Consider the following 25,529-nt stretch of genomic DNA (forward strand, 5'->3'; position numbering starts at 1 on the left):
GGCGTAGTCGGAAATGAGATACTGCCCCGTTCAAGAAAAAGTTAGTTAACCTGCTGGTTTTGCAGAGTAGACATGAGTTCTAAGGTCGCGCAGCCCAGCGAATGACAAAATGAAACAATAAAAAAAAGTCGAATACGTTCCGAGGCAATGAGGAATCCAACACAGATAACAGAAATAACATCGTAGAGAGTTTGCATGCGTGCAAGACATCACATCAAGTTAAAATAATTGCCTTATTGTTTATCTATCAAACGTAATTTGGAAGTCGCCAATGGAGCCTTAAGGTAACTGATTTTAAGTTGAATACAGTTTTTTGGCATTGGTTTAAGAGCATCATATACAGGGTGTTTTTTTAAGCTTTACAGATTTGTTTAAAGAAGTTACACTTATGCGGTTTGTTCAGGTGAGTTATACGACCAGGGCGACTTTATGTGGGTGGCATACCTTTCTGATAAGTCGGCTAATAAATAATAAATTAAAAATCGTTAATTAGCTCTTTAATTCGTGGAAATAGACATATGGCTTCAATTAAAAACTTACTGAGCGTCATCGAAAACAACTAAATCATCTCCTTTTAGAACCACTTGAAGCTCGTGGAGAACTCAGGGGCGCACCAAAGTTACCACTCGTGAAGCAAGCGCAAAGCTAGCAGTGGCGGAACGAGGGTGATTAGATCATTATCGAGCTCCGCCCCTGCTAGCTTTGCGCCTGCTTCACAGGTGGTAACTTTGGCGCGCCCCTGAGTTTCCCACGAGCTTCAAGTCGATCTAAAAAAAGTTGATTTAGTGGTTTATGATGACGCTCATTAAGTTTCTAATTGAAAACATGTGCTCATTTTCATGAAATAAAGAGTTAATTAACATATTTTAATTGCTTAGCCGATTATTTTACAAACTTGACACACACATAATATCCCCCTAGCCGCATAATTCACCTGTACAAACCGCAAAAGTGTAACTTTCACGGCTTCTTTAAAACAAATCTGTAAAGCTTAAGAAAAACACACCCTGTATGTTTCTTTTCCAAGTTTCAAGATGTGGTGGTCACAAATTCGTAGCTGCAAGTTAAGAATAAAAAAAAAAAATTAAGATTATACGACCTAGTGTGTGCTTCACCCGAGCTATATGACTTGGTTGAAACTATCATAATTTCTTAACTAATGGGATGCCGTGCGACCAAATTTTAGAAAGTGACTTAAATGCTAACACTAGCGTGCTAAAACACGGTGTTTGAGACTTTGTGTTTGTCCGTCCCTTTTTGTCCCAGTCTCGGGGTTTTTGTCGAAATGTTTAACCACCACCAGCTCGTTTGCGCCCTTACCTTTTGTTCACGGTTTAGTTGTAAGCGTTAGAAGTTTGAATAATATAGTATAAGGAATAATTTAGCACTGTAGACAAAATATCTGTTCGCTTTGAACAAATTTAAGAAAACTATTCAATTTCAACACGCGCACGCACGGACGCACGCACGCACACGCACCCACACACGCACGCACGCACAAACGCCAATTCACACACAACCACGTACACGCACATAAAACTAAAATTTGTATATTCACTGCCCTGCAAAGGCTCACTGACAAACGTAGTTCTCTAGAGACCCCTGTAAATCGTATAAACTCCATTAAACGGAAATTTTATTTTGAAAGAGTGTGCGGAAGGTAAGCGAAAAATGCAACTGTAGTGAACTACATTGCATGAAAATGTTCAATAATCATACGGGGTCATAGAAGTTGGTGCAAGAAGTTATATCCGACTTACATATTTTGTATACGCTCTGGTATTTTTATTGCACAAATCACATCAGAAAGTTTTCTTTTTTTAATAAGGCTTAGCCCCGTTCTAGGGGGGCAGGGTGATAATGTACACCAGCAATGATGTTGGGATTTACATTTTTAGCCGTCTGATATAAATCTTATTCGTCCTTCAAACGGGATCGTATTCCTTCTATATGTTCGATTGAATTGTGGGAACAATTAATTCAAATGTTATGTTAGGGATGTCGCTTATACACTCTGCCCTTACAGTCTGGATTGCGAAACTGCCACGTGTACGCGTATAGGTTTACTGGACCATTGAGAACAGCGTTCAAGAGATCATGCAAGTAGCCCTTGCCGCTGCGATGAACCCTATACTTTTTATTAACTTCACATTAACGATAAAGAAGGGTCTTTCAGATACATTCTACAGCAAAACTTGTTATAATTGTTGCTTTTGTGATTTTGTAGATCATGTAGCGGATTTTGCCCATACGTTTCTTGAATATAGGCCCGCTTCATTCTAAACCCAACATAAGTAAATGCAGACCTCATATTTGTGAGTAATTCGACGTTGCTAGTGTAAATAGGCATAAATAATATACCGCATAATAATCAATTTAAATTCTGGAAAGGACGCGTTCTCTGCCAATTTATGCACCCGTAAGAAAACGACAAACATAATGAGTTACTCACGCTATAGATGGCATAAATAAAAGGATTGTAGCAAGAGTTGCTCATGGCCAGCCAATGGGAGCAGAACCAAATGACGTTGATATAGCGGTATCTGGAACGAGAAATCCGTCATGCTGTTGAGGCACAGGCTCCCTGAAATATACACAACTCACGAGCTCCGCGCTTTCAAGTAAAACGCATCTTGCGCAAATCTAGAGAACAAAGAGAGATGCCTTTTTTTGTTTTGAAGAGGGATGGAGGAATAAAACACGGTGGCAAGGTGGGCAAATACAAACATATGTAGGGGAACGGAATTGCGAGCAAATTCGCTACCAAACAGAATGCACCAATTTTTTTTTTAATTTTTGTTTTTGCGTTTTCATGTTACTTTCTACAAAAATAAATGTGATTAGGACCGGCAATTCTTAGTTGCACGCAGGTTTATATAGACGCTTCCGCAAAACTACAGTTTTTTGTTATTTTATTTACACCTCATCTTCCAGCTATTTCACACATAAAATGTGCTGTCTTTCGTATTCCCATGGAACATGTGAGAGCCAAACATAAAATTGTATTATCTTATTATTGAACTTTGATAACCACGTTTTATTATACTCAAGCTTCTATGCACGTATGCGAAACGCCAAAAAAAATAAAAAAGAGACCGCGTATTTAGTATTCTTTTTCCGTGTTATGACTACTGGTTTTTAAAAGGTTAAACTTTAAATTGCTTCTCAGATTTGTAAGCTCCAAATATTTATCTTTTTTAGCAATATACCGAATGTAAATAGTTTGCTCTCTTCGGAGCTAACTTTAATTTGAAGGAGAAAAGATGCGTCCATCTAGAACTACAACTCTAACCAACCGATGACTTTTGTTTTTGCAGTCACCTCTTTTTCCGCGTAAATGAGGCAGTCTAAGCGAATACAAACGTCTCAGTGTGATAACCAACATCAATATCGATTTGTAGTTTACTTCACAAAATATGTTCTACTAGAACAGTAGTATATTCAGGACCGGAAGGGCAAAAGCGGACCTAATGGTCAGAGAAACTGCAATTACAAAGTGTACAAATGTCTCGGGATTGCTTTCCGGCCGTAGAATAAACAGGTGCAAAGGGAACTAGACGGATGCTTGGTATTTGATTCCCACACAGAGCTTTATTCCCCCAAGGACGCCTAATGGCTTCAAAAATTTGGTAATCGTCTTAAAACAGGCTCAACGGTGGGATCACATATTTTTGTATACCATCCCTCGTAATATTGTGAGGCAATTTCTCTTAAAAAAATACTGAACCGAAATTTCGAGCTCACAAAACAGGACTGGAGCGATGGGTGCGAGTCTGCAGAACCCCAAAACACCGCTCACACAGCGATATCTCTAGCGGATGGCCGTGTTTTTTTAAAGAAGAGCGCGATTGAACACGGCCGTAAAGCCCAACAAGACATGTGACGTCACGATTCTCGTTCCCTGCCCTCCTCGCTTCGTTCCGTCAAGCTGGTAAACCGAAGCGAGGAGGAGAAAAGCGATGCCGCCTCCCCTCATTCTCTACGGTTCCAGGAGGATCGTGACGTCATAGTAGATAGTATGTGTACAGGTGTGCACGGTGACGAAAGTACGCTGATCTTATATATGTCAATTCGTTTCTTTATTACGATTCTTATCCCGCTATCTTGTTATGGATAAAAACCTAAAAAAGACAATGACCTCCTTATGCGCCTTATTTCGGGAATCAGTAAGGTGTTCAAGCCATAGATATCTTTAGAAACTTGCATCTTGGAGGTAAAGAAGAAAACTACCCAAACATCTCATCTCGGGAGGTTTTCTCGTTAATTATGTTTCTAGGCATACAGGTTGTTAAGAACCTATATTTGCCTCTCCTAAATCGAGATGAGGTTGGACATTGAATGATATATTTCGTGCAGGCATAAAATGGCCTGTAATGGCTAGTGTTTGTGCAGTCATGAGAAATTTAGATATACATAATATTTTAAAGGCATTCCTTGAAAAAAAGTTAATTTAGGAGTTGTTAAGTCGTGCATTTCTTTTACGTCATCTTGTATGTTTGGTATTCGTGACTTTTGTATTTCACTAACCTCAATGCGCAGTTTTTTTAGCGTTTTCATCATAAGCAATTTTCGCTTTATGACTGCTAACTCTAAGTGATGCAGACTAAGTTTTGGCTAAAGTCACTCATTTTAAGTGAAATACCGTATTTTACTCCAGGTACACTGTTTTTCGCTCACACTCGACCCTGGTATTCTAGTAACCAACAATAAAAGCAACAAAAGCAGTATACAACATGCACACTCAGCTTACTGCATACTACGCACGTTTCAACTAGTTCACCTAACTTTTATACTCCAACTCACTGGTTGATAGCAGGGTAGATCTCCTGAAGGATGTTGTACGACTGGTAAGGCAGCCAACAGAGCGCAAATATGGTCACCACCACCAGAGTCATCTTGGTGACCTGCGAGTGGAAATAAGAAAAAGCAGTCACGCCGCCGTACTCCACAGGCAGATTTTTTGTGATAGGTCATACCCCCAGCAAAATCTCTGTTTTACAACATTTAGCGTCTTATATGCGTAGTACAGCTCTACTTGCACGGAATAAAACTTTGTATGTAGCACGAGTATAGCAGAATCACCAACGAGGTGGTGCTCTCGGCTAACTTGGTCAAGTGAAAAAAAAAAAAAAAAACAGTTGTTGTCAAGGCCAAACATAGTTATCAAATTTCTGTCCCAAGCACGCTTGGGCAAAGGAAGTTCCATCACTCAAACGTAAACATTATTTGAAATATATGTTTTCTTTGCTTAGTTCATGGTATGCGTCGATAAAGCTATTTTCACATTTTGTTCGTAGTCAAAATGCTTAATGTTAGAAAAACAAATCTACGAGGCATAAATACCATAAAATACAATGGTGTTGAGTTTTACTGACGGGGTTAACAGAATCACTGGAGTTATTAATGGTTTGCTGCTCTCCTGGGTAGCTTTAATAAATGACTGTGTACACATTCACATCAAAGTATTCTTTTTGGTATACATTGCTGCAACAATTTGCAGTAATAGGAGAGATACCGATGAGCGTTGAGAAATACTTATAGTTATTTGAATTAATCCATGAAATTCACTTGAACTAAGCACGGAAAATACAGTCACAAATATTATGGTATCATTACGTCTTACCCTTGATTAGTATAATCCCTACGTATTCCTGACCAGTGTCTAAAGTTTTACGTGTTCTTTCAATCCCACTGATCTAATTCAGATTCAAAGTCACAGAGGCCGCCTTGGAGCTGATCTTCGACTGTTTTTGCATATATCATCATATATAACTGTTAATGCATAATGTATCGAAAGCCCAAACCCCGAGATAATATTGCTAAGCTTTGACTGCCTCTCTTAGCAGTGTAATACAGCGAAGTCCCGTTAATATAAACGCCTCCGTCCCCCCCCCCCTCGCCCTCCCCCCCAAAAGTCGTTCATTATGTGAGCTGTTCATATTAACGAGACAAAAATGCATGTATTTTCCCAATTCGTCTCCAAAAAGGGTATCCATATAGTGGGGTATCTAGCGGTGTTCATATTACCGAGACGTGACTGTACATATTTGTGTGAATTCAGGCCAAACGGGTTTTCTCCCAATACTTGCTGCCGCAGGCCTTTAATCTGGTTTGATAGAAGACAATATCATTTTTGAGAACTCTTAATAAATTTTGAGTTGAGTGTTAGAATAAGTTATATTTCTGCGAGTTGAAATTCATCATATCCGAGACACCGTAAGCCCCAACTACCACCATTCCAATCCTTGCGAAGTTGCGCGAGTTTCGTAGTTATCGATGCGTAGTCAACTTATGCTAGCAATCTATAAGCCCTTCCTGATTCCCAGCGATGGAGATAGCCCACACGCGTTTTCTCATACCTCTTTATTGAGGATGGATGGTGGAATAGAGGGGACGCTGCCGAGATTGCTTGCACGTGTACGATGACCCAACCTCATCTCTCATTAATCAGACTAGCTTTGCCATCTGAGATTATTTTCGCCCGCCCACCTGTAGTATTGATTCAGATTTAGACCCACGCATTCGAGCACGGCTGTCCCGGAGCATTTCATTCGCCCATTTTGTTACATTACTCGTTCCCATTTTTTCCGGTTGCCACCTACGCAATTGAAGTTAGATTTCGCACCTTAGAATCAATACTTAAGTGTGGATATTTTGTTCTTACGGGCATAAAAATCCAAATACTACAGCACAAAGAATTTTACAACGCCCAATGTATTGGGAATCTATACTCCGAAGCGCTGGAGAATAAAGCGTAATAATTATCTCTGCTCAAATTGACTATGTTTTATATTAAAAAAAAAATAATAATAATGCAGCGCGAAAATGCATGCCAGGAATTAAGAATATAGCTTTCAAAGCAAAAAAAAAAAAAACATTCATAAGACCTGTCGATGTAAAAGCAGTCCACTAGATCCACGTAAGCATATATATGTTGGTGGAAGGCGCAAATGTTGCAATTAAAGGTCTAGATTTTGTTTAAACATTTTTACGTGTTCAAGTGTAAACGTTTTTAGTTTTGCGCCTGAATTGACTTCGGAGCGAGGTTACCAAAAACAGCGAACACCATGACGTAGATTCCTCTTTCGCACGTCCCCGCTGTAAAAGCAACATAAGAATGCAGAAGCGATTGCGCCTCGGCGTATTAGGCACCAAACAATACGTTTTTTGTTTGTTTCTTCGGTTTTTTTTTCTTCTTTTGGTTGAGCCTGCGAAAGGCGTACGGTACAACGAACTGTTCACTGACAGGCTAGAAAAACTCAGGGCCACGGCGAGTGCCAAACATCTTCATATCACTTCTCAGTCAGTCAGATTGCAGCATTAGCCGATAAGAACGCCGAAAAACCAATCACGAGGAAGCATGAACATGTAAGCCACGCCTCGGATTTCGTGCACTCTAAAAAAGGTCTGTGCGTCTACTTTCACGCACAACGCTCGGAGAACCAATCAGCGCAACTCACGGAGGCAGCTCAGCGAATGACGATGCCGAAACATATGTTTAGACCAAAAAACGCAGTCTGAGTTGTGACATTAAGCAATGCAAAACGTCACGCTTGCATTGCTTAATGTCACAGCTCAGTCTGCGATTTTTGGTCTAAACATATGTTTCGGCATCGTCATCCGCTCAGCTGCCTCCGTGAGTTGCGCTGATTGGTTTTCCGAGTGTTGTGCGTGAAAGTAGACGCACAGACTTTTTTTAGAGTGTAGGCTGTCAGCGACGTTTCTAGAATACTAAGTTGGGAAACTGCCGTTGGAGCCTGTATTAAACGAATGACTCCCTGACCAGTATTTGAAACCAAACTAAACGCGACCGCAACGCCGACATTTCGCCCGCAGCAAAATGGCGCCTTCCGGTATTGGTTCAGGTCGAGTCGAGCAAAGACCGGTGGCGCCATCTTGCAGTATCTAGAGACAGGGTATGGCATTCGACAGCGTCTGCTGTTACTCTCCAATGCTGGCGTTGATCGGCCATCTTGACGCCAAAGCGTATACAGTGGTATGGGTTTCTAGGCTGCCAACCGCCATCTCCCAAGCCAAGAGGACGCGCCGTGGTTGACCACCAAAGTTTGAACAGGGCCGAGGTGAGGACGCGCTACCTGAAATCACCGGTGAGACATGGTTTTATTTAAAAAAAATAATTGTACCGCAAAACCTCGTAAACTAAGAATTTCTGAAAACATCACACCCCTATTAATCTGTACTAATATCTAACAAAAGGTCGTGAAAAAAAAAAAAGCTTTTTTTTGTTTGTTTTTACGCATTTTCCAAAAGCTCATATTGACCAAAGTAAAAACAGAAAAAAATAATGAGCCGACATTTTGGCGTTTTGAGTCTTAGAGTTTCAATGCTTTGGGAATATTAAGTTATTCTAGCAGTAGCCATATAGAGCAACTTTCATGTTTTAACTCGTCGCTAAAGGGTGGCGCTGTTATCGCACTTAGTTCGGGCTCGGTGGACGCCAGCAATCCAGGTTTCAAGGGTGAGTTCCCCGTTTTAATAACGTCGGCTGTCAGTGAGTATATAAATATTAATCCATAAGTAGAAAAAAATATATTATTTTTTGTTTTTGTTTTAATTAATCTTTGCGCTTTCGGTGATGGTTTCCCAGAAGAACAATTTGCTCCACGTTCCACCGAACGCACAGCATTGAGAGCATGTTGAAGGCACAACGCTAGATCAAGAATAATTTCATTAATCATTCGAATGGCGGAACAAGCTACGCGGAAATCTGTCCTTGAACGAGACACGTGTCATATTCTCATTTATCAAGCGTTATTTTTAGGAAAAAAAAAAGACAGACACACAAGCCAGCGGTACTTTTTTTTTTCCTGTGAAAGAAACATGGTTGAGCACGTCACGCATGAAGATATATGACGCTTATTTAGACAACCTACCGTAGTTTTCTGCTTTATTTCGAGATACGCTGTCACTCTATTGACTATATGTACGGCTCGGGATATATGCAACGTCTTTTTTTTACTGCTAACCCCTAGAATGCTGACAATTGGCTTTAGAGTTTAGAACTTTTTATTATGGTAACAAAACGACCAACATTAGGATAAGAAAAACCCCGCAGGGGATTGGTGCTTAAACCGTTTATCTACGACGCACCAACTTCTTCGCCTAGGAAGGCACTATAGTTAAGATGCACGGGGCGTGGCTTCATGTGGTAAAATACACAGGACTTTTGTGATTAAAGTTCTTTTATTTTGTCAAGATAAAGTTCCCCTTCTGGGGTCCGACTCCACGTTCTATTCGCAGAGAATTGCCCCTCTACGGTCGTAAACGACGCTGCCAACAAAGAGAGGACGACATTTGTTTGCTCATATTTTATTTAACAAACTGCGAGCGTTTTAAATTACAAGCGCATGGTTAGCGTGCCATTCTTTCTCCCGAGTGAGAACGAAGTCGGAACAAGGGGTTGTGCCCCACAGAAGACACATTGCGAAGTTGTGGTCACTGCGTAATGGGCATTCCAGGGTGACTCATGAGAGCGGCCTATTTACCCCGGGGTTCACGACAGCGCTTCCAGTGAAAACAGCCGCCGGCATTCGCGAGACTTTTCCATGCTCCAACGGTCAAGGGCACGCGATACAAAGGGCGAAAAATTCGCAGCGTGTTCTGCTGATCCCCTCTCGAGATCCCTTCAAAATATCCCGTCGTAACATTTGCCAACAAATATCTAAGCGGCAAAAATCAGTGAGGAGAAGGCAAGAGATGGAAAGGCGGAACGACGGATAGACAAAGAGAGTTATTGTACTTTGAGTGAGTTATTTGTTTATCTCTTTCTAGTATTTTTGTTGTTGTGACAGTACGTTTTGTGATGCATAGATTCTATGTATATATGCATAAGCACGATCCTTCCCTGATTTAACTTTTTGCACTGGTTAGATGATTTAAGCTAGGCTGTGTTCCAGCTCACATCCCGGATATTTCGTTTCTCATTGTGCAGATTCACTGGTTCTAAAATATCCTGCAAAAGAGCACACCGAATTGCTAACTATAATGCATTGCTGAAAATTAAAACAATAAAATAATTGTTTTTAAGATAAAAAGCGCACTCACGTCGACATTTTCCTGCTGTTTTTTTTTAGTTGCAAGATTTTTTTATTTCATTCTTTTTTTGTTAAAAGAGCTGTGTTACTTCTTGCAGGAATCGAAAAGGCCAAGCTATAATTCCGGTCTGCTGGTGGTAAATCCAAAAAGACATTTGAAAAGTGGCTGCTGTCGGCTATCATCTCATGTGCCACGTGAGGTTTCCATCTTCATTCTGGCTTCTTCGATTCTTTCTGCATATATGATATCAAGCGAAAGCGGTTTTTAAAGTTCCATACACTATCGGGCGCTAAGAAGCGAACGAACGCCAGCACAGAGATATTAAATATAAAATACAACAAACCACACAGTTTATTTTTTCATCACAAGTCGTTTTCAAACAGCACATAAAAAGGGAGTTACAATGTCCGAAAGTGGATACGTGAATAGAAAAAAATTGACTACCTTCAGAGGTTTACAAGTCAGGAGTTGTAGACCTTTAGAGGGGCACTTTACTAGCCAGACCATTGTCACCTAAGCGAGGGTGACACTACCAGAATCGTACACACTGATTGAAAATAGAGCATTCCTATGCCCGGTAGAGGCGAGTTGGTGCACATTTACCATGATGGCTCCATTTGGAATTCGCTTCAGCAAAACATGAAGGTGCCCAGCCCCCTACACCGTTGATATAATAGATTAGCTTTAGCGGGGCTCTGCAAAGGTAAACCAAACCAACTTTTGAATACCAGTGACCCAAAACTTTCCATCGTTTTGTGTGGGCATGATTTTGACAATGCAGCGCGCAAATACGACAGGGCAATACCACTTTTAACAGGGGTATTGCCCTCACAAAATGATGAAACTTTTTGGGTCACACGTACAGAGACTGGAACAGGCGGGTAATCCACCTGCACTTCTTGTTGGAGTGGTAGAGACCGTCCTAAAAAGTCTCTGGATTAGTGCTGCATTTCCAGAGAGCAAGACCCAGCGTTAGACCGGTAGTGCTTCCCTACGTTCATAAGGTCAGCCATGGAATTAAAAAAAGAGTGGCAAGCAAGCACCAGGTTCCAGTGTTGTTTTCCGCTCGACCCGAAGGGGGGGGGGGGGGGGGGGGAGGAGACGGGAGGTGGGGTGTGCAAAAAACATTAAAAAAAATTATGAACTGTGAAGTCGGGGTAGTCTATAAGATCCCGTTGTCGTGTGGAAAAGTATATATCGGGCAGTCAGGCAGATGCATTAACGATAGGTTAAGGGAGCATGATCTGGGCGTAAGATTATCTCCCTCCGGCCACTTAACGGTACATCGTGCCAGGTGCGGGTGTGCGCCACTTGTTACTCACACTGTCATTGTGACGCGGCACACAAACTATAGAACGATGGAGATTACGGAGGCTTTTGTCATGTCACGGTGCCAGGAGGGTATGTGTGTCAGTTCGCCGTCCATTGCCTTGTTGTTTGGCAGCGAGATTGCTTACATGTGTCGTTGCGAAGCAAGATTGTACTCCCATTGATAAGATTGGCGGTGTTTGTGTTTTGGTGGTTCGAGGATTTTCATGTTTCTTCTCAATAAAAATTCAGTTAGTCAGCGCTTGTCGTCGTGTACTATCGTGGACACTGTTAGCTGTAACACGCCAGCGGCGGCAGTCGCGCACCCCCAGCGCCGCATAGCAGGTGCCGTCCAAATTTCCGCGCATGCGCCGTGTGGCGGACTCGCTCTTCCCACCTGCGGGCGTACCCTCGATTTGTCGTCTGCTAGGCGTAGAGAAGACGACGCCACAGCGTCGCTTGCCAATGTTCGCTGAAGACGGTTTCGTGGGCGCCTATTTAGGTACAGATCGACGATCAGCTGCCTCTGCTCGTCTGATATTCTCGTCATAACGAACTGGTGTCGAACTCAATCTAAGCAGGCAACGTTTATTTGGGCAGATTGCAGAGTCATTGTGGCATAAACCCTGTCTACGTTTCTTGCGTTTTTATGATTTTTTTTTGCTTCCTTTAGAAGCAGTCGTGCGCAATGCAGGTTTCAACCATACGCGTTCGCGAACCAGAATGAACGCAGTATGGTGTGATTCAGAAATAGACAGTCAACTGCAAGTTCGACCGAGAGAAATAAAGTAATCTAGTCTACCGTGATATATACAACTAGTTGTCATGATTATCCTCAGTCAGGCGGACGCATATCCGTAGGTCAGGGAATCAATCATTGCGTAAGAGGCGCCCCCGAAACCGTGGCCGCTTCTTACGCACCTCTTACATGGTGGTTCGCAGAACACGAAACCGTGCTCAGCGAATACTGGCAAGCGCTGTGACGTTGTCTATTCTGCGCCTAGCAGACGACAAAGCGGAGGTGTGCTCGCTGGCGGGAAGAGCGAGTCCGCCACATGGCGCATGCGCGGGGTTTCGGAAGGCGCCTGTATGCGGCGCTGGGGTACGGGACGGCCGCCGCTCGCGTGTTACAGCTAACAGAGACCACGATAGTACATTCCTCTCAATCGTCTTTCGTCTGATATTTGCGGTTTTTTTTTTTTTTTTTTTTTGGTTGTAATGTAGTAATTTACGTCAATCCATCGGAAAACACAAATGTTGCCATCGTGGCTCACGATTGCAATCAAAGCCCGATTGTAGGGAAAAGTCATCGCTAAGAAGAAATGATGATGATAGGGGTTCATTGGCGCAAAAGGCGGCTTGGGCCACGAACAAATATTGAATGCATTGCTCGGGCGATTTCGTTTATGAGGGACTCGCTACAGTCCCCGCTGTTGCCGTCATTTCGCTAGTTGCCGTAGGAACGTTCCCTTGGGGTGTTTTACTTCGCCGCGTTGACGCTAGATACGCTGCACACATACACCCCCATTTGTGATAGTATAGAGGAGGAACAGAACGAGAATCGATATTGTCCTTGGATCGAAGCTCTGATCGAGATAGTTCCTTTAACCAGATTGGATCGGCAAGCGAAAATGAGGCTTTTTTTTGTACTTTCTGCTTGATTGATCGAATCGTCTGCTGAATCAGTGCCTCCGGTGCCTCTGAACTTTTTTCTGCCTTGGCGAGGCAGAGTGAGCCCGTTTCGAAAGCCTACCTTTCGTTGGAAGCTATGGAATTCCTGCATTATGGATCTACTAAAACCGCAACGCCGTGGCAAATTTTCGGAGTTTTCTTTTTTTTTTTCTTTTATTAAAAGACAGTTACGATAGAAGTTGAATATTTGATCATTCTCAGCAAGAAGAAATCTAGTGTTGAAACCTTTATTTTTATCGTGAACATAGTTTCTTGATAGACCTTTCTACATTATCCTATTTTCTCTCAATAAATTTAACTATATTTTATTTAAATTTTATTTTTTAGAAAGCCAGTACGTTAGAGCTGCTTTGACATCTTGATCATTTGAAAACTGCGCTCCCCAGAACTTCGTTTTCAAGACTCGTGGCAGGAAGTGATTTGAGAGAGCCTGGTCAAGACTGTAGGGTGGATGGTTCAGTAGTTAGAACCTACATTCTCGTAATTGACGTGACGTGGAAACCGCCGAATTATTGTGGGGGACGAACACGCGAGGCCACGAGTTTTTCTCGTTTTTTCTCCTTGATTCAATCCCGTAAAGTGATCATCGTGTTGTCGGAACTCTCTCCGGTTATGGTTGTTTTGTGTAGCCTGAAGTTCAAAACCAAAAGTCATTAAACTTTCTAGGACACAGTTGGTACGACTTTACCTGCCAATTTTTCTATCTTCAACATTTTTTCTTTTCCTTTTTTTTTTGGGGGGGGGGGGGGGGGCGAGGGGGGTGATTTGTATTTTCACATCATCGACTTGATTTTAAACTCGCCATCTCTATGATAAACTCAAGTCTGATTTCCCGTCAATAAACGATAGAAACAAGTTTACTTCTTTCTTCAAGTTCACTTGACATTACTGGAGCACGGTAGCCTTTTAACATGGTGGCAGCATTCTGGAAACTTATCGTACGCCTAACTTTTTATGACTTTTGACATGCCTAACGTTTTATGTCATTTTTCATGCTGATGGTCAATTCGTCGGGGCCCCGCATCGCACCGGTGTAGTGCGGTTCGTGGTACACGGAAGTCTAGAGTTTGCTCCACTGGACGGGGGCTGTGTGCCCCAGACGAATAGGCCATAAATCTGCCGAGTTGCCCATTTCTTCAGCTATTCGAGAAACTTTAATTTGTTTATCTGACAAAATGAAATCCTTAACTGTCGTGCACATTTTTTTGGAAGGTGCTTCTACAGGCAGCTCCAATATGAGGTTCATCTTCAACGAACTCTCTACCTAACCTAAACTGCTTGCTTTAAAATGTTAGTTTGTAAAATGACGGGGCACACTGAGCATAAACGGGAGTCATGCATTCGTGGGCATCCTCTGGTTCTTTTCTCTCTTTTTTTGTGAGGAATTTTATCACTGAGCGTTGTTCCAAATCTGTGATTTTCTTGCTTTATTCGCACGAGACCTCTTCTGACGTGCTGTCTCTCGGAATATTAGACTAGCACTGAGCCGCCACTGGGCATGAGTGTCTTTGAAATATGTTACGTTCCAGGACGCTTGCTATTTTCTTTCATATTCAGGCAGAAAAATTATTAAACACACCTAGTACATGTCCACGCACAGATACATGTCCACGCACAGATACACAAAAAGAGATGAACGCAGTGGAGTTGCGCTTTCGGCGCTGTTTTATTGGCTCGTGGGGTTCTAGCGTTGGCTACGTTCCGACGTAGGATTAGACGAAGCGTAAAAATTAGGAGCGTGCGAATAGCCGTTCGGGTTGAATTGTGCTGCATTACTCATAGCCTCCCCAGCTTTTTTTAGAGTGTTGAAGGCCGAGACGACACTTTGTTATTTGATTCTAACGATATTCGCTGACCCCCAAAGCCATATTTGAGGGTTTTGCGTGCCAAACCAACGCGGGGCATCTGGAACGCCTCAGTGAATGACTGGGGATTAATTTTGACCACCTAGAGGTATTTTGATTGTACCATTGTAATGCTTAGTGCTGGAGGCCCAAAATGTCCAAAACGGAGCTGTGCCAAGTTCCGCTGCCTCTTTAAGGGTGCAGGTTAACAATCCCGTTAAATGCCCGGAAAGGATAGAACATAGCTTTATGAACGGTCCGCTGCACATAGTCTGTTCAAGTACATAGCTTCTGCCGTTACTACGTAACCACAAAGCACAAAACACGTCCCTTGACGTCATTGTTCCGAACGTGATCCCGCGCGTCGTGCAGTGAAGCACTTGATTGGAAACGCATTAACCGCGACGTACATAGGTACGTTAAACGTGTCCCATCTATACTTCGCACTCCATCTTACAATGGACCTTCGTGGACATTACGAGCCATCCTAGCAAATCCATTGCTTTACGCGTATAGCGGTGTGACTATATGCCCGGAGCGTTGCTGCGCTTCTCTCGAAGGACACGTGACACCCGCGTGGGATTGGATTGGCTGCGACGACTCCTGGCGTTCTCTGCGGTCCATCTTATGGTGAAACGGGCTATAGGGCGGTTCGCAGGGAGTGGGCAACGTCATGCTTGTCTCCGCAGACCTTGAAATCGTGTCTACCTATGTTCTACCGTCATGGTCGGCAAACAAAGACCCTCGTCTCTTTTTTTTTTCTGCTATGTAGTTTGCGCGCGGGGAAAGTGGAGTGATGTAATCTGCTCAGTGACTGGATTTTATTTCTTCATAAAACACAGGATTGCGTGGGACCTGCTACACTTAAAAAAAAAAAAGTATGAGAACTTTTCAGCAGAACACGAGGCAACGAATCACGGCAAAAAATAAAGGCACCCAGCGGACGACGACGGTAAGAATGCGATTATTTACACCAATAAAGTGCGATGTCCACAGGGAAAACGAACGCGACGTCCCCTTGGGATATGGCAATTTTAAGCGCATTATCAGTTTTCTTTCTCTTTTTTTTTTTTTTGTTACTTGGGTCTTCCTATTGCTCGCTATGGTTGACTGCCTCCGTGTTCTGTAGAAATGTGAAGTCAGACTCCTTTTTTTTTTCGTGGTTATAATATTGAGCATGTTATGCTAGCACAAGAGCAAGCATATAATTTACGACAAGTCGGAGGTGCAACAATATATAATTCCAAGCCTCAGTTTCGGCAAACGAAATCTCGCAAATTTGATGAAAATATAAGTTTCGTCTGTCATCTTCCTGGCCTTCTTTCTGATATCCGGCAAAGAGGGAAACGGCGTTCTAGCGATATTTTTAGTGCAGTCAAAATCAATCATTGTTGCATCTCTATCAATCGATAATTTGGTTTATGCCAAATGGTAGCATGTTAAAACCATTGCATGTGTCACCTCAACTGTTTTCAATTGGTTGCGTTGCCGTGAAGCGTCTCACCTGTTAAAACCTCTGGCACACTTTCCAACTATAAGTGAACTGCATCTTTCAAACATGAGGGCAGGTTTCAAAATTGGTTTTGGTATAGTCTTTATTTGGCGTATTAATTTTCGCTCGAAATATGAGCGACCGCCGTGGTCATACATTCTTGATAGAAACTTTTTATATGGAGTGCGGCAACCAATTGTAATTTCGCAGTTAAATAATTATTTGGCCGGATAGTCACAACATTGTGGGCTAGCATTACATCTAACAAGCTGGAACTCTAATTCTACTTTCGTAACTTTCGGTTGATTTGAAACTAGTTACCTTTTTCCTTGGCCGGATGAGCATCGTTAACTTTGCTGGAGTAAAATTGAGTGGAACTCACCAGATATTTTCAAGGGATGTTTAAACAAATATTTAATGGTATCATAATCAATGCGGTAGTGTGGGAATGACATATTAAGTGGCGACGACCACTCACTGATAGTATCTAGCGAGAAGAAGAGTAAGGCTCGCTGGTAGTTTTTATATCAATGGCTAATAAAGTTGGAATTGTACGTTTCAGCATACCTATAAGTCACATTAATTCATCACTTGAGAAGCCCTTATAATTTCTGGTGATTGGTACCCCTTCATCTCTATTGCTCCGCTCACGCATTAACACAATGCATGCAGCACCAAGCTTAGTAGAGTTTAGAGGTATTTGATTTTCTATTTGATCACTGTCATTATGAATGTCCTTTCGCAGCTTCCCATATTCAATCAAGTGTTTACTTTTTTTTAAACTTTTGTAATGATGTTAGAAGCTGAATGTGTAATTAGTAATTCGGTCTAGTTTTACCTATAACAGAAAACCTAAAGGGGCATAGTAGTCGCGTTTGAACAGTTTGCCCTAAACTCAAACTCGTCGCCAGCTGCTAGCTGGCTTTCTAATTTCTTCTTTAATTGAATGACAGGGTTTGTTTTCTCTGTGCGGAATGTACGAGCCTTAGTGATTTCAGAAACGCAGCGCGTCGCTCACTATATGTGCACGCTTCTTTCTTTGTGATTCGTTTTCGAGCCTTCTTATCGGCCAAAACCAAAGTCTTATTGTCTTGAAAGAAGTGATAATCAGACAATGTGAACTGGCTCCACAATAGTAGAGCCAGTTCGGCAGCTTAAGAAAATCAGGGCATCGCTTTTTATGTTCGCTCGTCTTGCGCTGGTGACTTGTTCTTCGATATTCTCAACAGCTAATGCTAGGATCCATTGGCTCATGAGCAACAATAACATGCTCCTAAATTGTAATTAGACAAACCAATCGTTATGTTTTTGTTTTTGTTTTTTGCTTTGTTTTTGTTTAAAGCGCTGTTTTAATTCTTTACCGGCAAATGGAAGTTACATTAACAATTCATATTTTGGTCCTCCAGCGGTGATATGCACATATGGGACCGCGTTTGCTTGATGTCGGAGGAAACCGCGATTCAAATTTCGGCATTGCGCAGTGGGGCATTTGGTTACGCGGCGAGGGCTTCTACGGGGCCAGGGACTGGCTGGGAATCGAAGCGGAAGTGCCGGCACCGCGTCGGACGCCGCGGTGCGCAAATTGGATCGGAAAACTTCGTAGGTGCCTTCTAGCGCGGCGAAAACGGCAGCTCATGTCCTACGTGTGCTTGGGGAGTCGAGCTTGCCAAGTGGTGCGTGGGCCCAGGACCGATGCAAACAAAATAGAAACACAAACAAATTTTGTATTTAGGTACGACTGAGTCAGGTACGAATTTCGTTACCCGATCTGCGCGTCGTGACATGCACAAGACCGTGTACATTCGGCTCCTGGAATATCAATTAGGGTCACAAAACTTTAGTTTTGGGAGCTACATTTTTTCATCTTTACTTCGTAAAACGATGCGGAGCCTGACCTGCTGTAACGAAGTGTTCATAAACGGGTGACGGAGTTTCTGGCGAGTTTTAGTAGATCGCTCTTGCACTAGCTGTTATGACGATATCCGATAATGACACGATGCATGCTCAAAGGCGTCGACGGAGAGTCGAGTATCATTTTCGGGGTTATCGGAACGTTTCGCTAAAACTCCCTATTAGCGGAGTTTTGGTGGTTATGCCGTGGTTTGGTCATAATCAAACCCAGATTGAAATATAAAGATGTCTTATCATTGAGTTTTAGCATCATGCGGAAGAAGCTGCACCTTTGAAAACAAAACTCAGTTTCATGTACGATGCGCCGAGTTGCATTGCGCATTCGACAAAACTTCGTTGTTGGATTCGCCAATCGTAAAAACAAAGAAGGCTGACGGATACTTGTCTCTTGTCTTGACGCCAGAAAGACGGTCTGTTTGTGCTGAATGACCGAAGTGATATTACCTAACTTCTGCTGCTGTTCTTAAACTTCAGAACTACAACAGCCGATCGGCACCCGGATGGACTGTAAAACAAAAAAGGGTGAGACTTCCACTGATTCTTTTCTTTCGCTTATTTTTTTTATTCACTTTCACAAGTGCTTTCTCACATAAAGCCCTTAATCAACAGCACTTTCACAAGTTTCTATAACGTATACCAAATGCACTAAAAGGGCGGACGAAGACTTCAAGATGACTTTTAAAAATGGTGCGCACGCTGGAAGCTCCCCACCAATAATGACTTGCGGAGTCATAAGCGTGGTTCGTTTTATTTTGTCAGCACGTTTTGTCACCGGTACAGGATCGATTCAAGTCTCAACCTTCCAAAACTTGCGAGAAAGAAGCAGTACCTATAATTACAGTCATTAGGTGAAGTGTCAAATTTAAACCGGCCCAACTTTTGACTTCATTTGCACAAAAATAATATTGGGAGAAAAACACGCTTTAAATATGTAAATTGCAGGCAATAAAACAATATACCTTGTTTTTAATATTTTTAAGGATGAATGACCACTGTCTCCCAGATGCACGACGCATATTACAAACCCATGAAATTCCTGCCGCGTTTCTTAGACCTACTCAACATGATAGCGATAAAAGTATTCGAAACACTCTTCTTCTGAGTGAAAACCTTAAATCATGCGAGTAACAAGTCATGTAAAAAAAAAATACGAGTTAAATACTACGCTTTCGGGCTGGTGGTTTTAGATCAAGTATGTGATCTTCTAGCTTATTATTTTAATCCCGGTTTTATCCGTAAAGTATCTTCATAAATTGCGATGCTTTTAAGGAACTCAATGCTCTCACTGTTCATACAACGACACAACCGCCTCCTCCGGTAAAAATGAATACAGAAAAAAAAAATACTGAGGTTGCCAGAACCCCACGAAGCGAGAGCAACAGCTTTTCCAGCTCGTAAGACACAAAAAGCGCCCGTATAAATTATTGAACGCTCCAATTTAGCAGTAGCACACGAGGAAGGCAAGCTGTGGCCCCCTGGCTGCTCCCATCTATCTTCTGAATGACTTGACCCAACGAATGTTGCTTACGTCCCCTCGAACATTATTGTAACGATTACACTATAATATGTAATGGATATTAAGCAATGCTACACACACATCTTAGCCTCGTCAATGGACGTCTATAACTCCCTTGAGATAATCAGTTCGATCATCACAAATTTAAATAACGCAAAATACGCAAGAAAGCTGGTTGACATCAAGATTATAGTGCCAGAGTCTTTAGCAGGGAGACCAAAAGAAAACACAATGTTTTGCCTTTGGTACCCTGTTTTGTGTATATGTCTCAAACAAAAAGCGTTAAACAATGTTTTTCTCGCGGTGCCTGATACAAGTGTTGGTACCTGGAGAAATCAAATTCGCTGAAAAGAAGGCGGCCTCTTTTTTGTAGTAATAATTGTTACCAGGTACGTAAAATTTACAGGATATGTGGTGTACTCGATAGGCGTGGTTTTTATTAACATGATGAGGCTGAAGCATATATGACAACAAAAAAAAAAGAAAGCCGGAAAACCTGTTGGAAGGTTGTGTTAACAAAACAAAAACATAAGCAACCTGTTTGAATGCGTAGAAACATACAACCTACAACCTAATAAAATCTGCATAGATTTTTTATGCAGATTCTTTTTATCAGATGCATATAAAGGTAAAGTGAACTAACGTTTTATATCTGTTCCTTTTCTTTTTCATAGTTATGAATCATGATCTAGACATAAGTTTTTAATTGAGCAGATATTTACTGCTGCATTTTGTATCGAAAGGTTCCAGTCTAGACCAATGTGTTCCAAAAGAGTTCAAACTAGAATTAATTGAAACATACATGACGAAACAGTGTCCTTGAAATATTCAGCTCCAGTTCGATTCATATAGTTGTATGTTGTGTCACTATCAATATTTTTTATCTGTTTCATTTGTCTCCGGTCTGTAGCACTACGCGCTGACTGTCAAAATGAAAATACCGAAACAAAACCTTTTACATCAAAGCCAGATATTTACAAAATTAAGTACAAAAAAATGTACTTCCACAAACACCAATAAATTTTAAACCAAGCCGTGTCGTTAGACCGTTATCAGTAAATTCACGTGCGTACTGCATGGTCACTGCAAACGTACGGTAGCTGCTTTCGAGACAGTATTCACATAACATTGACTAAAAGCTCCACAAGTCTAAAAAAAAACACGTTTTAGTAGAAAACATGTACTATTATTAAACCAGCTGAACTCCAATTAAAAAAAAACACGTGTGAAGATGAGGGAGGGCAAAACACCCTCGGGGGTAAAAATAAATGACGCTATATAATCGAAAAAGGTGTGACGGGGCCGGGGAAGGGGGGGGGGGGGGTCATCAATCTATACACATACCTTCAATAGACAAAATAACTGAATAAAACAACCCAAAATGAAATCACTCCTTTTTTAAGCTCTCTTAGATGACGGCATCGAGGGTATAAAGGATTTATCGATAACCTGGTAAGCAAAGAAGGTAAGGATAGAAGGAACGCAGCTGTTTTTCGCCGGTTGAAATCGTCTGAAGGGCACACGAAGCCCCTTCTGTAAGCACTGGCGTTCGGCGTGAAAGCTTCTGTTTTTCGAAAGGGCACTAATAATTTAGCTCAGGGGTCTCCAAACAGCGGCCCGTGGCCCCATCCGGGCCTCGGATGCGTTCCGGCCGTCCCGCGGATGGCCGCAGACTTTCCCGTGACGCCCAGCCCGCGGCCCACCGCTACCAACGTAAAAATAAGCTCACGTACAGAAAGGCGTATCGACCAGTACCAAAAGCGCGAACGAAGACATCAAAGGGAATGAGAGAAGACTGACTGCATTAGAACGCGGGTTCTCTCGCCATATTATTTATTGTGCCTTCCCATCACAAGCCTTGCTATTCGTAGTCCCCTGTTTTATGTCTGTGTAGCTATGTTAACATACCGATCGTGTTTTGCAGGCACGTAGCCAGGATTCTGATTCGGGGGGGCTCCGCCTGTGGCAAAATGCTGTGTGTGGGGAAGGGGGGAGAAGAGGCCCCAGCAAAGTGGAAGATTACCCATGAAAATAAAAGATTTCGGGGGGGTTGGTTACCTGCCTGGTGCTTTATGTCCTGAGCCCTAACTATTGCATATTTTCACCATCAGATCTATCATTCTCATGAGTCTTCTGGTTTGTGTTAATATGCCAAAGGTTGAAGCGTTTTTTTGATGCCTAGTGAGTTTTGTGTGTTATAATTATTTTGTAATGCCGTAATTATCGAAAAACTGAATTTAAAGATGTGTATCTATTCATACATCTTACATTTCTTTTTTTTTTCAATTTTTGCTTTAGTTTATATTTCTGTATTTAAACGCTTATCTAGGTTTACTTAGTACTTCCTCCTTTATGTAATCTTATCGACTTTCCTAGCCGTGAGTCTGCGACAGATATCCGGTCATGCCGCTAAGCCAAAACGTGTGGAGACTGCTCATTTAGGTCGAAACACGCGTATGTCTATCATATGGTTGCATACTGCTTAAGAAATGTCGTGCGTGTCGGGAGCCAAGTATGCCATCATTGCTTCACACCCAAATCAGATTGCGGCATAATCCGACAAGAACACCGAGAAACGAATGGCGAGGAAACAAGCAGAAATATGATAAGCCAAGAATTGCGTGTTTTATGCTGTCAGCGACAATGGAGAGCTTGATGGGTTGCTGTTTTTCTGCGTTCAAGGGCAAAATGGGAAACCAAGCGATACGAACGAAATCAGTCAAATCGAAGCCGCGAGATTTGAGTTCCATCGGACTTTATCTTACTTTCAACCTCTCCTGAATGTTCTTTTTAATTTTATGTAAATGGCCAAGCTGGGTTTCAAGGCTGAGCGTCGATTAAACATTCGAACCCGATTGATCCCTACCCTTTAATTGTTTAGTTAATTCATTATACGGTCTCGTTTTTTTCTTAAAGTCAAAATTGAATTTTTTTTTTTTTTGTCTTCGGAGAATATGTGATAAATGGCGAAATAAACTGTATCTATTATGACTCAACCTCAATGCGTAGTTGAGAAAAGTTCAACGAAACTTACACTTAGAGATTATGATTTCAGCTGCAAAAAGGTTCGTTAACGTTTTCTGACAAGAGCGACCTCCTTTGCTTCTTCACTATAGTCGCTGCTGCGCTCAACGCACACTCGCACGGCGTTAAAGTGGCCGCAACACCTGCAAACTTCTGCAGTTGTCTGGATTACAAATCTCGCCCCAAAAATATATTTTAAGTCGAAATTTCACCTTAACTTGTCTCTTCATGCGAGTGCACTCGTCAACGTTCGCCAGGTTAAAGCGTTTAATTTCACTTCCTTTTGACTTGCCAACACTTTACCGAATAACAGGTAAAACAGGTTATTTGCGATTAAATCATTAATAGATTAATTGGTACGTTAATTTATAAATTTCCCAGTCTCAATTTCAAAAAATCCCAATAAAAAAAAAGCAGAGAGGCAGGACAAGCAAATATTCGTAATGCGAATCTGTAACACAACAGACATCAAATATGCCTGTCAGTGTTTTGCGTTTTTTTTCATATTTCAAATATGCCTCACCCTAAAAAAAAGTCTGTGCGTCTACTTTCCCTCACAACACTCGGAGAGCCAATCAGCGCAACTTATGGAGGCATCTCAGTGAATGACGATGCCGAAACATATGTTTAGATAAAAAAACGCAGTCTGAGTTGTGACATTAAGTAATGCAAGCGTGACGTTTTGCATTGCTTAATGTCACAACTCAGACTGCGTTTTTTGGTCTAAACATATGCTTTGGCATCGTCATTCGCTGAGCTGACTCCGTAAGTTGCGCTGATTGGCTCTCCGAGTTTTGTGCGTCAAACTAGACGCACAGACTTTTTTTAGAGTGCTGTCCCGTCTCAACGGAATAAACGCATTTTATCTTGTACATACACACTAAAAAAAGCCCGTGAGTCTGCTTCTCCGCACAACACTCGGAGAGCCAGTCACCGCAACTTACGGAGGCAGCTCAGCGAATGACAATGCCGAAACATATGTTTAGACCAAAAAACGCAGACTGAGTTGTGACATTAAGCAATGCAAGCGTGGCGTTTTGCATTGCTTATTGTCACAAATCAGACTGCGTTTTTTGGTTTAAACATATGTTTCGGCATTGTCATTCGCTGAGCTGCCTCCGTAAGTTGCGGTGATTGGCTCTCCGAGTGTTGAGCGTGAAAGTAGACGCACAAACTTTTTTTAGAGTGATAGACGTTCGTCATGGTGACGCCCGCTGCCTGAGGAAATGAGATAAAGGATCAGCGACGAAACTAAGGAGAGCGGATATCTTGCGTGTTATGCTTTCTCGCAGTCTTTCCACCGTATCGTTAGAAATCCGATTGTGACCCAAAGTTAGCGTTCCGATCTGATGTCAAGTTGCATCGGTGTTGTATAGATAATGTGAATGTTGAATAAACCTTAGCCAAATTCGTTCCGATTTATTAATTATAGTTTGGATTGGGATAAACGAAGAAGCACTGTAACTCTGATACATAAATTAATGGCTTATGTGTATTTTTAAAACCGTTCTTCCCGTTTCTCGTTGCTTTTAAAACCATATAGTGTGAGGACAATTATTTTCTCGTCGAATTAGTTATTCGATACATTGAAATATTTATTTGCTTTGATTGTCTCTGTTGAAGAATAAATTCAGCGCTTTATATTCTGAATGTCAAAGCCTCTAAATTATACATTCGTATTCTACAGCTACAGTGCACATATTACTAAACCTGATTGAACTCCAAGTTGTGCTTATCTGATAAAGCACATATTTAGCGTAAAACACATTCTTGAACATTCTGGGGTGGGGTGAAAAAAAAAAAGACATATGTGCCCAAGTTGATATGTTAACTTTTTCTCTGAAACTGATTATCTTCGTTCACCTTCAAAGTGGCAGTGGCTTGTCAACAATAGACCGTTTTCTCCAACAAGACACCTTCCATGAGTGACAAAAGCCCGCCCTCCGCGTGACGCAAAGGCAGCCCAATACGTGACCGCGGTATCGTAGCACGTGCTACTCAAGAGAACGCAAAGTTACAGCTTCTGTGTCAGTTCAGTGACAAAAAATTTTAGAAACAAGAACATTGAGTCAGTTCTAGTAACACGGAAGTAAAGTACTAAACAGTTTTTATTGTAACTTTTTTTTTATGAAAAGATTTAGAGATGAAGCCTCCTGCTTTTGACGTAAAACTTTCAGACGATTCGGTGTTCAACTAATGTGAGATCGACGTTTAATGTATAGTCTCAACTGGAGTAAGAACACAATGTCCAATAGCTGGAGGGCTAAGAAGTGCGAGAGTGAAGAGTTACTCGAAAGGCGACGCACGGCAATTCGGTATGTCAAATAAATGTATGCTCCGTTCTCGTGCTTCAAATTTTTTGACCGCCATTTATCATGAAAGCAGTGCGATTTCGACTGCAGTGAAATACCACGCAAAAATAACAGACACTGAACGCCCATTATTTAGTAGATAGGAAAGAGGGAAGGAACGCATGCATAAAAGACAAGATTTTGTGCGTAGCTTCAGCTTCTTTTTGGTGAGTGAATTTTTTCCCCGCAGGTACTAGGGTTAGATGTCGGCAATTTGGCATTATTGATTATGAGACATGTTATCAATATAATTTTCTAAAGGGACTTTATAGATATATTACACTGCGGAAACTTGCCCCTCTCCACGAGGCAAGCTGCTATGAAAACAACAAAAA

At 41.8% G+C, this 25,529-nt stretch overlaps 1 protein-coding gene across 1 annotated transcript in view; it reads right to left on the reverse strand.

The window, feature by feature from the left end:
* Positions 1-25,529, reverse strand: part of LOC8039729 (tachykinin-like peptides receptor 99D) — a 93,058-nt gene that overhangs the window by 2,029 nt on the left and 65,500 nt on the right. Inside the window, exons 2-3 of the mRNA XM_029982546.4 lie at positions 4,804-4,904; positions 2,453-2,543 (exon numbers count right to left, since the gene is read on the reverse strand). Of these exons, the coding sequence (XP_029838406.1) occupies positions 2,453-2,543; positions 4,804-4,904 (192 nt within the window). The remainder of the gene's footprint in view (positions 1-2,452; positions 2,544-4,803; positions 4,905-25,529) is intronic.

This window comes from Ixodes scapularis, unplaced genomic scaffold (assembly GCF_016920785.2).
Source record: "Ixodes scapularis isolate PalLabHiFi unplaced genomic scaffold, ASM1692078v2 PGA_scaffold3__209_contigs__length_174095766, whole genome shotgun sequence".
NCBI classification, from domain to species: domain Eukaryota; kingdom Metazoa; phylum Arthropoda; class Arachnida; order Ixodida; family Ixodidae; genus Ixodes; species Ixodes scapularis.